The sequence below is a fragment of the Bos indicus x Bos taurus genome, chromosome 5 (genome assembly GCF_003369695.1).
Source record: "Bos indicus x Bos taurus breed Angus x Brahman F1 hybrid chromosome 5, Bos_hybrid_MaternalHap_v2.0, whole genome shotgun sequence".
Taxonomy (NCBI): domain Eukaryota; kingdom Metazoa; phylum Chordata; class Mammalia; order Artiodactyla; family Bovidae; genus Bos; species Bos indicus x Bos taurus.
Genome location: NC_040080.1, coordinates 17,453,771 through 17,467,981, shown reverse-complemented (window position 1 = coordinate 17,467,981; position 14,211 = coordinate 17,453,771). Strand labels below are relative to the sequence as shown.

The 14,211-nt window shown below is 40.6% G+C and overlaps 1 protein-coding gene across 1 annotated transcript in view; it reads right to left on the bottom strand.

Annotated features, from left to right (window-relative positions):
• The window catches only part of LOC113892398 (antigen WC1.1-like), a 34,880-nt gene that overhangs the window by 14,764 nt on the left and 5,905 nt on the right, over window positions 1–14,211 (bottom strand). Inside the window, 2 exon segments of the mRNA XM_027541219.1 lie at window positions 8,763–9,071; window positions 9,165–9,473. Coding sequence (XP_027397020.1) covers window positions 8,763–9,071; window positions 9,165–9,473 — 618 coding nt within the window.

The window sequence follows — 14,211 nt, the reverse complement described above, 5'->3', positions numbered from 1 at the left end:
AGGGGGGTTTGGGGGGAAATGGATACATGTATATGTATGGCTGAGTCCCTGCCTGTTCACCTGAAACGGTAACAACATTGTTAATCGGCTAAACCCAATACAAAGTAAAAAATTCAAAATAAAATAATAATAATAATAATAATGACCTAGTGATGGAGCTGAGATGAAAGCTGTAACATACCAGTAAAGTTACCATAATCTTAGTGTTCCCTTTCTCTATGAACAGCCCTGGTCCTGACAATGCCACGATTCCTGTTTTAAGCCAAGCTTTGCCCTAAGAATGAGTTAAATAAGTTGCTCTATCCTTAATCTACCCCTAAATAGAGTAAGCAAAACAAAATCCTTTCTGAAGGATTTGTACAATTTTTTATCTACAATGTTTGTGATTTTTAAAAACACTTATATAAAAGAGATCTCATGGAAAACAAGAGGAAAAAAAAAAAAACATTAAAAAAATTTCCCAGGGTATTTGGCTCTTAGAGTTACCTGACAGAGAGTTTATTTTATTTATTTTTATTGATTTTTATTTGAGCATAATTGCTTTACAATATTGGGGTAGCTTCTGCTCTACAGCAAATTCAATACGTTATATATACATGTAAGGGTTTCCTAGGTGACTCAGTGGTAAAAAAAACCTGCCTGCCCAATAGGAGACTGGGGTTCCATCCCTGGTTGGGAAGATCCTCTGGGGAAAGAAATGGCAGCCCACTTCAGTATTCTTGCCTGGGAAATCCTATGGACAAAGGAGTGTCTCAGGCTACAGTCCATGGTCACAAAAGAGTCAGATGCAACTCAGCGACCAAACAACAATGACATATATATATATATATATATATATATATATCCCCTATTTCTTGGATTTACTTCCTATTTACATCACCACAGAGCACTGAGTAGAATTCCCTGTGCTATACAATACGTTATTATTTATCTATTTTATGTGTTCAGTTCAGTAGCTCAGTAGTGTCTGACTCTTTGTGACCGCATGCATCACAGCACACCAGGCCTCCCTGTCTATCACCAGCTCCCAGAGTCCACCCAAACCCACGTCCATCGAGTTGATGATGCCATCCAACCATCTCATCCTCTGACATCCCCTTCTCCTTCTGCCCTCAATCTTTCCCAGCATCAGTGTCTTTACCAATGAGTCAGCTCTTCGCATCAGGAGGCCAAAGTATTGGAGCTTCAGCTTCAACATCAGTCCTTCCAGTGAACACCCAGGACTGATTTCCTTTAGGATGGACTGGTTGGATCTCTTTGCAGTCCAAGGGACTCTCTAGCATCTTCTCCAACACCACAGTTCAAAAGCATCAATTCTTTGGTGCTCAGCTTTCTTTATAGTCCAATTCTCACATCCATACATGATCACTGGAAAAACCATAGCCTTGACTAGATAGATCTTTGTTGGCAAAATTTATGTGTGTGTGCATGCTAAGTCACTTCAGTCTGACTCTGTGACACTATGGATTGTAGCCCATCAGGCTCCATATCTACGGGATTCTCCAGGCAATATCTATTTTATACTTAGTATCAATAGTGTAGGGCTTCTGAGTCTGGTGGCTGAGGCAGTAAAGAATCCGCCTGCAATGCAAGAGATCCTTGGGTTGGGAAGATCCCCTGGAAGAGGGTATGGCAACCCACTCCACAGTTCTTTCCTGGAGAATCCCCAGGGACAGAGGAGCCTGGCGGGCTACAGTCACGGGGTTGCAAAGAGTCGGATATGACTAAGTGCACAGCACAGCACATCAATAGTGTCTATATGTCATATACATCAATCTCAATGTCCCAACTCATCCCACTCTTCATTTCCCCTCCTAGTATCCATATGATGTTCTCTAGGTTAGTGTCTCTATTTCTGCTTTGCAGTAAGTTCATCTCTACCATTTTTCTAGATTTCACATGTAAGTGATGTTATACAGTATTTGTTTTTCTCTTTCTGATTTACTTCATTCTACTTAACAATCCTATTTCAAATCCTAAAAGATGATGCTGTGAAAGTGCTGCACTCAATATGCCAGCAAATTTGGAAAACTCAGCAGTGGCCACAGGACTGGAAAAGGTCACTTTTCATTCCAATCCCAAAGAAAGACAATGCCAAAGAATGCTCAACTACCACACAATTTCACTCATCTCACTAGCAAAGTAATGCTCAAAATTCTCCAAGCCATGCTTCAACACGCAAACCATGAACTTCCAGATGTTCAAGCTGGTTTTAGAAAAGGCAGAGGAACCAGAGATCAAATTGCCAACATCCGCTGGATCATCGAAAAAGCAAGAGAGTTCCAGAAAAACATCTACTTCTGCTTTATTGGCTGTGCCAAAGCCTTTGACTGTGTGCATTACAATAAACTGTGGAAAATTCTAAAAGAGATGGGAATACCAGACCACCTGACCTGCCTCTTGAGAAATCTGTATGCAGGTCAGGAAGCAACAGTTAGAACTGGACATGGAACAACAGACTGGCTCCAAACAGGAAAAGGAGTATGTCAAGGCTGTATATTGTCACCCTGCTTATTTAACTTAGATGCAGAGTACATTATGAGAAACGCTGGACTGGATGAAGCACAAGCTGGAATCAAGATTGTTGGGAGAAATATCAGTAACCTCAGATATGGAGATGACACCACCCTTATGGCAGAAAGTGAAGAGGAACTGAAGAGCCTCTTTGTGAAAGTGAAAGAGGAGAGTTAAAAAAAGTTGGCTTAAAGCTCAACATTCACACACACACACACAAAGATCATGGCATCCAGTTCCATCACTTCATGGGAAATAGATGGGGAAACAGTGGAAACAGTGGCTGACTTTATTTTTTTGAGCTCCAAAATCGCTGTAGATGGTGACTGCAGTCATGAAATTAAAAGATGCTTACTCCTTGGAAGAAAAGTTATGACCAACCTAGACAGCATATTAAAAAGCAGAGACATTACTTTCACAACAAAGGTCTATCTAGTCAAGGCTATGGTTTTTCCAGTAGTCATGTATGGATATGAAAGTTGGACTATAAAGAAAGCTGAGCACCAAAGAATCGATGCTTTTGAACTGTGGTGTTGGAGAAGACTCTTGAGAGTCCCTTGCACTGCAAGGATATCCAACCAGTCCATCCTAAAGGAAATTAGTCCTGAATGTTCATTGGAAGGACTGATGCTGAAGCTGAATCTCCATACTTTGGCCACCTGATGTTGTGAAGAACTGACTTATTTGAAAAGACCCTTATGCTGGGAAAGATTGAAGGCGAGAGGAGAAGGAGATGACAGAGGATGAGATGGTTGGATGGCGTCACCAACTCAGTGAACATGAGTTTGAGTAATCTCTGGGAGTTGGTGATGGACAGGGAGCCCTCTTGTGCTACAGTCAATGGGGTCGCAAAGAGTTGGACATGACGAGTGACTGAACTGAACTAAACCAAACATAACAATCTCTAGGTCTATCCATGTCTCTGAAAATTTCACAACTTTATTCTTTTATGGCTGAGTAATATTCCATTTTATATATGTACAACATCTTCTCTATCCATTCCTCCTGTGAGGGACATTTAGGTTCCTTCTGTGTCCTGGCTGTTGTAAATAGTGCTGCAGTGAACATTAGGATGAATGTGTCTTTCTGAATGATGATTCTCTCCAGGTATGTGCCCAGGAGTGGGATTGCTGAGTCATATGATAATTCTATTTTTAGTTTTTTGAGGAAGCTCCAGACTGTTCTCCATAGTAGTTGTGCTAATTTACATACCCATATGTAGGCAGATTCCCTTTTCTGCACATTCTCTCCAACATTTATTGTTTGTAGATTTTTTTAATGATAGACATTCTGACTGGTGTGAAGTAATACCTGACTGCAGTTTTGCATCTCTCTAGTAATTAGTGATATTGAACATCTTTTCATGTACTTGTTAGCCATCTGTATGTCTGGAGAAATGTCTGTTCAGGTCTTTTTCCCATTTTTCAATTGGGTTGTTTGGTTTGTTGATATTGAGTTGTTTGTGCATTTTGAAGATCGGTCGCTTGTTAGTTGTTTCATTTTAGTTGCAAATATTTTCTCCCATTCTGACAGTTGTCTTTTTGTTCTGTTTATGGTTTCCTTTGCTATGCAAAACCTTTTAAGTTTAATCGGGTCCTATTTGTTTATTTTTGTTTTTATTTTCTTCCCTCTAGAAGGTTGGTCAAAAAAGATCTTGTTGCAATTTATGTCAAAGAATCTTCTGCCTATGTTTTCCTCTAAGAGCTTTATAGTCTGACAGAGAATTTAAATAGCCATGATTAAAGTCCTCAAAGAATTAATTAATAAGATGTGTGTCTTGGCAGAGAAATGATAACAAAAACAAATGAAAATTCTACAGCTGAAAAAGTTAACAGCTGAAATTAAGAACTAGAGAATGAGTCTATCAGCACATTAGATCAATATAAAGTAGAAATAGTAAAATGGAAGATGAGAGGATAAATATTCCTCTATATAGAAAAGCTAGTTACATGGTAAGTGCCTGGTTAACCATACTGTATAACAAAGTTTCCCTCCAAACTTAGTAGTTGAAGGAATTTTTTTTTTTTTAATTTTGATCATAATTTCCTGGTCAGTAATTTAGGAAAGACTCAACTTGGCAGTTCTATCTTTGGGGTCTCTCATGTGGTTGCACTTAGATGTTATCTGGGGCTGATATCTCTAAAGGTTTGATTGAACTGTGGTTATGTAAGGAAATTCCCTGAAGTTTTTTGTTGTTGTTGTTGGGAAGGGGGAGGGATAAAGGAGCATCCTGTCTGCAACTTAATCCAGAAAGATTTTACATACTCAGGCGGAAAATGGGGCAGGAGAGGGACAAAGGAGGAGAGATAGGGAAAGCTAAAACAAGACAGAGAAAGAGAGAGAAAACTAGAGTGAGAGAGAGAGGGAGAGAAAAGAAAGAAAAAAAGAAGGATTAAAGCAAAATACTAACCTAACATTTGGAGAATCCAGATAAAGTTCAGAGAGAATTCACTCCTAGAACCTTCACTAAAGGAAATACCAGTAACATCAAACCTATAAAATGCCTAGGAGAAAACCTAGGTAAAGATGTGCAAAACATCTGAGAGTAATTCAAGACCAAACTGAATGAAGGGATATATTTTGCCAATGATTTGGGAAACTCAATGTTGTCAAAATAAATCATTCTCAAATTTATATACAGATTAAAGCTAACCTCAATAAAATTCCCTGATGCTTTTGTGTGTGTGAAACATGACAAGATGATTCAAAATTTATGTTGTTGTTCAGTCACTCAGTCATGTCTGACTCTTTGCAACCTCATGGACTGCAGCATGCCAGGCTTCCCTATCCATCACCAACTCCCAGCATTTACCCAAACTCATGTCCATTGAGTCAGTGATGCCATCCAACTATCTCATCTTCTGTTGTCCCCTTCTCCTCCTGCCTTCAATCTTTCCAAGCATCAGGGTCTTTTCAAATGACTCAGCTCTTCACATAAGGTGACAGAGTATCGGAGCTTCAGCTCAAAAATGTATACAAAATACAAAAACCAAGAATGACCAAGGCAGTTAGGAAGAACAGCAACAACATAACTTCTTTAAATTAAAGTTACCCAGACTTACTCTGTGTTTTTAGTCACTCAGTCATTTCTGATTCTTTGTGACCCAGTGGACTATAGCCCAACAAGCTCCTCTCTCCATGGGGACTCTCCAGGCAAGAATACTGGAGTGGGTTGCCATGCACTTCTCCAGGGGATCTTCCCAACCCAGGGATCAAACCCAGGTCTCCCACCTTGCAGACAGATTCTTTACAATCTGAGCGACCAGGGAAGGTTCAAGATTTACTATAAAATTACAATAATTAAGAAAATGTGGTACAGCTGAAGGATAGACAAATGACACAGTGGAATAGAATAGAAAGTCTAAAAGAAGTGTTCAGACACATGTGCCCTTTTGTTTATCACGAAGGTGGCACTGCACTAGGGAATAGTCTTTCCAGGAGAAGATTTTCAGTCAACTGGATGCCCATATGAAAACATGACACTTGACCCTTATCCTACACAGTTATCAATCCTAGAGGCACTGTATGACTACATGCAAAAGAAAAGTAATTACACTTCTGTGAGATACTCTCAGAAAGCATTTCTGTGATTTTGGAGTAGACAAAGTTCTTTCTAGAAGGATATAAGGAGCTCTATGGACTGGAACAAGGGACTGACCTGTGGCGGATTCATTTTGATATTTGGCAAAACTAATACAATTATGTAAAGTTTAAAAATAAAATAAAATTAGAGAAAAAAAAAAAACAAAAACAAAACAAAACTGAGACAGGAGTACGTCAAGCCTGTATATTGTCACCCTGATTATTTAACTTTTATGCAGAGCATGTCATGCGAAATGCCGGGATGGATGAAGCACAAGCTGGAGTCAAGATTGCTGGGCAACATATCAATAACCTCAGATATGCAGATGACACCACCCTTATGGCAGAAAGTGAAGAGGAACTAAAGAGCCTCTTGATGAAGGTGAAAGAGGTGAGTGAAAATGTTGGCTTAAAACTCAACGTTCAGAAAAGGAAGATCATGGCATCTGGTCCCATCACTTCATGGCAAATAGATGGGGAAATAATGAAAACAGTGACAGACTTTATTTTCTTGGACTCTAAAATCACTGCAAATGGTGACTGCAGCCATGAAATTAAAAGATGCTTGCTCCTTGAAGAACAGCTATGACAAACCTAGATAGCATATTAAAAAGCAGAGATGTTACTTTGCTGACAAAGGTCCAACAAAGCTATAGTTTTTCCAGTAGTCATGTATGGATGTGAGAGCTGGACCATAAAGAAAGCTGAGCACAGAAGAATTGATGCTTTTGAACTGTGGTGTTGGAGAAGACTTTTGAGAGTCCCTTGGACTTCAAGGATATTAAACCAGTCAATCCTAAAGGAAATCAGTGCTGAATATTCATTGGAAGGACTGATGCTGAGTTTGAAGCTCTAATACTTTGGCCACATGATGGGAAGAACTGACTCATTGGAAAAGACCCTGATGCTGAAAAATACTGAAGGCAGGAGAAGGAGATGACAGAGGATGACATGATTGAGTGGTATCACCAACTCAATTGATATGAGCTTGAGCAAGCTGTGGGAGATGATGAAGGACAGGGAAGTTTGAAGTGCTGCAGTCCATGGGATTGCAAAGAGTCAGATATGACTGAGTGACTGAACTGAACTGACTGACTGAAGGAGCACTATATGTACAGTAAAAAAGGTGAATGAATTAACTTAAGATTAGTAACTTGGCTCACTGAAGTACCCCATACCATTAAGAAAATAAAAATATAAGACAGAATTAAACACACAAAAAACATAATAAATATTTATTCCAAAAGTCATCATCATGGTAACTTGCACCACTGTATTTGTAATAGTCAAAACTTGGCAACAAACTCAAATTTCTGCCACTAGTTGAATGGATCAATGCATGGTCATGTGATCATTCAAAGGAATACTCTATAGTAATAAAATTGAATACAATGTTGCCATAAACAATATCATGAGTGAGAAATTAGACATGAAAGAAAACATTCTGTGTGGTTATACATAAAGTTTAAAAACTGACAAAATATTCTATGGCAGTACAAGTCTTAGGTAAGCAGTCTTCCCTGGAGAGGAGGAGGACACAGCTATTGGGAGGCAATAGTGATTCTGTGGTGCTGTGAATGTTCTCTTTGTAGATTTGGGTTGGGGAACATAACCTAGCTATACACTTATTGTTGGTACTTTGTTCTCTATTATTATCCTTAAATAATAATGTTTCATAAAAATATTATTCACCTAAGCATTTCTTTCCCGACATAGCACTTCTTAGCATTTCTTAGCACTTCTTTCCCCTGAAAAAATGAGTGAACAATGAGAAGGTTATGGAGCAGGATCTTATGGAGCCTTCTCAGGACAGACCACCCTCATGTCCTGCACCTGCTTCTGTCTGTAGAAAAGCCTTAGCCAAAGAATAAATTTAATCACATAAATGAAAAATTTTCAGAAACAAAGCAAACCAGTCAAATAGGATAAAATAATAATAGTTTAGCCCTAAACAAAGTCAAGGATTTTTAGTTCCTCCTCATGGGCTATAGCTAACATTCTGAGCCATATCCTTTGAGCTGTTTTGCAGATGCTGAAATCCCTACCAGGTGGTAGAAGTAAATTACATGATGACCAGACTAGTGGGGTGCCATTTCCTTCTCCAGGGGATCTTCCCAACCCAGGGATCAAACCCGAGTCTCTTGCATTGTAAGCAGATTCTTTACCATCTGAGTCAACAGGGAAGCCCTTCTTCATTTTACACAATTCCAAGAATTGGCCTCAAGGAAATGGGAACAAACCAACACTACAACTGATGATTAACTGCAATTCAAACAATAAAGGTGGCACTGATCAGATCTATTTCAAGATGACTGTCAGAGCTAGCTGTGCTATTCTGCAGGTAACCTGTCCCCTACCTCCACCTGTGCACTCCTGAAATTCCCATTTAAAAACTCTTGTCCCTGATCATCAAGGAGGAGCTTGTTCTTTGGTACATTAGTCCTCTGTCTCCCCAGAACTGCTGGTTTTCTCAATAAAGCTGTCTTTAATTTTACCCCATGCTAATCTCTCAGGATTGGATTCTTGAGTAATTAGCAGTTGAAACCTGAGTTCAATAATTTCAATATAGTATATCTTCCTTTCTAAGCCTGTTTTCCCTTACTCTCTGCTCTGGGGACATTTCACCCCAGGAGCATCCTAAGTATAGTAGTCCTTCCCTGTCTTACCTGAGCAGATCACAGAGGCTGTGTTGCCACGAGAACAGTCAGGAACACCCAGGGCAGTCACAGGGCATTTCCATAGGAAAGACTCAGCCCCTGAGCAGTGAAATCGGGCTTTCCAGAGTTGATCACTTCCTTCTGCTCCATTTGGGGTGGAGATGGCGACTCCACAGCCGAGCTGACGACAGACAACGTTGGCATTGGCCAGACTCCAGTGGGAGGCACAGAGAGCTCTCCAATGTCCAGAAATATTCATCTCTACCTGCCCCTCACACTGAGAGGTGCCATTTTTCATGAGCCGGACTTCTGTGTACACTGATAGAAAAAGACAGGATTTCAGCACAATCTGATTTCTTTTTTACCTTGAACTGAGTGTACACAGAGGTTAAGTCCTGATGTGCATCTCACCTGAACAGACAACCTGAACAGCTCCACTGTGGTGACATGTGCCCCCTGGACAGGGCACTCTGGGGCAGGACCAGAGCTCAGGCTCCTCCCCCTCACACCTGAACTCTTCAGCCCAGACCCAGCGATCTGATTCTCTGAATGGCACATGTCCCAGGACAGACACAGCCTTGCCACATCCCAGCTCTGCACAGATGACCTGGGCAGCGGGGAGTGTGAAGTTCCCATCAGACACTGGGGTCCAGGCTTCTCCAGAATGCACTTCTACTCGCCCTGAGCAGGGTCCAACCCCTCCAGCCAGATGCACAAATCCTAAGAGAAACAAAGAACAACAAACGCAGTGAGTGTTCATGAACCTGGCTTGACAATTGGAAACAACATTCACAGGCATGAGATGGTGTGAAAGCTTTTCTTTCCAACAGTGGAATAAGAGTGGATAAGAAGAGAGAATTTGACTGTCATTGTCAAACTGCATTTTCATGAGCAAGTTTCTGAAGAGATATCCAGAAGGATTGAAGAATCAGTTCGGAATGGCTGAATCCCGAGAATATATATTGGTTAGGAACGTTAATTCCTATCTGGGGCATGGAAACTACAGTGCCCAAAGAAACTGCACAGTGGTAGTCATTCAAACGTGGGTGCAGAGCTGAAGTGAGACTGAAAAAGGTCCATGGGGTTCAAGAGCTTAGAGGCCTAAGAGCCAGAGAAGTTTAGAAGTTTAGAGGACCATCCTGAGATTTCTGGGGCTAAACTTCTGGCCAGTTTTCTCTCAGAGCCAATATTCAAGTCACTGAGGACAGGGAATATCACACAGGCTGGATCTGAGTGCAGGTATTATAATCTAATTGTGAAAGAAGTTGTCCACAGGCAAGTTTAGAAATGACAAAAGCTCAGAGAGTCATAGGAGAGGGAGGGAATGGTCCTAGCCATCTTTCTTAAAAACCTAGGATTTATCAAGACACCTGGGAGAAAGTGAGGTCTCAGTTGGATTATGCAAGACAATTGAGTTAGTTGATTACTTCATACTAGACATGAGATTCTCAGCAAATGTGAAAGAGTAATGATACTTTAATGTATTCTAACCTTATCTATATGCTAACTGCACATGCCTTTCCTATTTGGATTTCTGAGATAAGAAGCCAGCAAGCTATAAAAAAGGAGAATGAGAGGAAGAGAGCAGACAGCAAACAACCCATGTATGCTTTCAGTTCAGTTCAGTTCAGTTCAGTCCCTCAGTCGTGTCCAACTCTTTGCGACCCCATGAATCGCAGCACGCCAAGCCTCCCTGTCCATCACCAACTCCCTGAGTTCACCCAAACTCGTGTGCATTGAGTCAGTGATGCCATCCAGCCATCTCATCCTCTGTTGTCCCCTTCTCCTCCTGCCCCCAATCCCTCCCACCATCAGGGTCTTTTCCAATGTGTCAACTCTTCGCATGAGGTGGCCAGCATATTGGAGTTTCAGCCTCAGCATCAGTCCTTCCAATGAACACCCATGACTGGTGTTTCCAAGGGACTCGCAAGAGTCTTCTCCAGCACCACAGCTCAAAGGCATCAATTTTTCAGTGCTCAGCTTTCTTCACAGTCCAACTCTTACATCCATACATGACCACTGGAAAAACCATAGCCTTGACTAGGCGGACCTTTGTTGACAAAGTAATATCTCTGCTTTTTAATATGCTATCTAGGTTGGTTATTAGGTTGCTGTCTAGGAAGGTTACTTTCCCTCCAAGGAGTAAGTGTCTTTTAATATATATTTTAGAGATTTCTAAACTGCAAAAGCCTCAATAGAAATGAAACATAGAAAGATTTGGGGGGAAAAAGACTCATTCAATGAGATTTTAACACTTTTTATCCCCTGTGCTCCTCCCATTTGCCAACTAACCCTGCTACCCTTTCCCATTTCTCCCAATGCAGAAAAGAAAAAAAAAAAAAAAGCTTAAGAGCTACAAATAAATGGAAAGGAGATTCCAAAAGGAAAGAACTCCTGTAGGGAGTGAGGTGGAGTGAGTGGCAGGTTAAACAGGGAGTGGATGACGTATGAGAGAGAGACCAAAGAAAAGACTGATGATAATGATGTCATCCTTCAGAGCCCATATTTTGGACAGAGAAAAGGTAATCCAATAGGGGAAAACCTGCACATCATGAAGAACAACTTTTTAAATAATTTTCCTGGTTTCTGAGTGTGCTCATAATTATTTATGTACATGGTGGAATTTGTTCTGGTGAAGGACTCTGATTGCATAAGTTTGTGAACTTTAAAGTCTCAAAAAGAATGATGTAACAGAATAAAAATCTACTATAGAGAGCAGGTGGAGAAGGCAATGGCAACCCACTCCAGTGTTCTTGCCTGGAGAATCCCAGGGACGGCGGAGCCTGGTGAGGTCGCACAGAGTCAGAGATGACTGAAGTGACTTAGCAGCAGCAGCAGCAGCAGCATAGAGAGCAGGAGAAAGAAAAGGCACTGCAGAAATTAAAGAACTGAAGGATTAGCTTGACCACTCATACAAGATAGCATATTCAAAAGCAGAGACATAACTTTGCCAACAAAGGTCCATCTAGTCAAGGCTATGGTTTTCCAGTAGTCGTGTATGGATGTGAGAGAAGGACTATGAAGAAAGCTGAGCACTGAAGAATTGATGTTTTTGAACTGTGGTGTTGGAGAAGACACTTGAGAGTCCCTTGGACTGCAAGGAGAACCAACCAGTCCATTTTAAAGGAGATCAGCCCTGGATGTTCTTTGGAAGGAATGATGCTAAAGCTGAAACTCCAGTACTTTGGCCACCTCATGTGAAGAGTTGACTCATTGGAAAAGACTCTGATGCTGGGAGGGATTGGCAGGAGAAGAAGGGGAGGACAGAGGATGAGATGGCTGGATGGCATCACCGGCTCGATGGACGTGAGTTTGAGTGAATTCCGGGAGTTGGTGATGCACAGGGAGCCCTGGTGTGCTGCAATTCATGGGGTCGCAAAGAGTCAGACACGACTGAGCGACTGAACTGAACTGAACTGATGTGAATGAGTAAAGATATTAAATATAACTAAGATATATCCTTGTCTGGTCTCTTGCTGTGTAGACATCTTGTGTCCTTAGGCACACATAGCATCTTCCACACCACACCTGGACTTTCAGTGCTGCTCAGAGAACCTCACAGTTGCCTTCATCAGCTCCCATTGCCATTCCCCTTACTCCCAGCTACTATAAAACCTGTTCCACCTTCTTCAAAAATTACATTTGTCCTCTTGCTCCTAATAAGCCCCCAAACACAAGTTTCTTATATCACTGAAATCATCAAATATAAACTATATAATCTCTTATCATAAAACACAGAAATTCATGTTTTATTACCTCCACCTTTGACTTGCCAGTGCATGGCTAAGTGTTCCTCCAAAGTTTGCATTTATACAGATATCTTAAAGGAAAAATTGGGGAAAGAGACTTTTCTAGTAACAGTGAAAGAATATAAGACTCAGAGCATTTCATTCACAGTTCTCTAGTTCTACCATCAAAGAACTATGAACATTTACATCTTAATTTGCAAAGGAAACTTGAAATCTGCCACAAACCCATAAGAATCTCTGATTTGTTAGTACTCCACTTCCAACAATCCACTACTGAGGCTGAAATTTCTCTTCCATACCTGACTCCTAAGATTAAGCAGAAGAAACTCCAAGAGTTCAATTTTGATTAAGATAATGAAAAGACAAGCTATTCTAATCTTATCTCTACTAAATCACCACCACTTAACTTCGCATCATTAAAACATGTATGAAAATACAGAAAAGACAGACCAAGGGGAGGGAACTAGTGACAAAAAGAGAAATAGAAGGAACCTGGAACCATTCATAAAAATGTGAGAGCCTAAGTTAGAGCAATGGTAGTCAGGGAGTACAAACCACAAGCAGTGTTTAAATATCAGAGCATTCTCCAATTCTTTGCTTTTAAGTGTATCTTAACTGGAATTAATATCACGACATCAATCTTCTTAGGATGATAACATTCAGAGTTCTAATTTCACAGAAAGTTCAAACATCACACACTCCATTTTCATTCAGATGCTGATTTATCAAAATATGGTAGAGACACCTGTAGTGTTTCCACAAATTTATCTGCAGTTAGAACCATGATTAGGACATTGTGACAATGACAAAGGTTACTTGAGATGCCAGAAAACAGGTTTGCTTAAAGCAAAAGTCTCTAACTAAAATTTAAAAGCACCTTGAAAATAATTTTTTTAATAAGAATAATAAAGAGAATGGAAGAAAACATTTTGAAGAGATGAATAGATTTATGACATAGTGCTGTAAAGGTTTCACAAATGCATACTTATCAAGTAGTTTTGTACGTCAGTCATACCTTAATGAAGTACTTTTTAAAAAGGAAAAGAATTGTTTTCTTAAGGGCTTCAACTAGAATCATCAAAGATCTGCTGAAGGTGAGATTAGAAAAGATCACTTTTCCAATGATCTTCCTCAACATAAACACCCAAGAGCTGATTGGCTGTGGCTGCTAAGGACCTACTGCAGATGTCCTCAGAGCTCCCTTGTCCCATGATCACATCAGATGGAGTGATTCTTGCCTAAGACCAACTCCCTACTTCAGGGAACTCACTGTGATAACCGACAATATCTTCCTCCAGTCCAGCTGCTCTGATGGGACCAATATCCTGGACATCCAATCCACAATTATGATAACAACTAGAAGCCTCTCTGTCAAATACTGTGACCACCCACCCACACCCTAGTTTCACTGCTGTCTTTACTGCATCCACCTTGGCACAGGTCAAACACATAGACAGCACTGAGCACTTCTTAGGAGTCACTTCAGGTCCTCTTAGCTTCACTGCCTCTTATACGTGATGCACTTTAGCTGCTGTGTTGTAAACTTCAAGCCTGCATTTTCCTGCTCCCTCAACATTCCTGCAAATGTGATGTGAGCTCTCCACTCAGTTGACCAGGTGCACCAGTGTGATGAGATTGTTTTCTGCCACAAGTTCCACTTTGGCTTCCTCTGACTGTGACCTAGAGATATTTAAATGCACCAGTGAAAT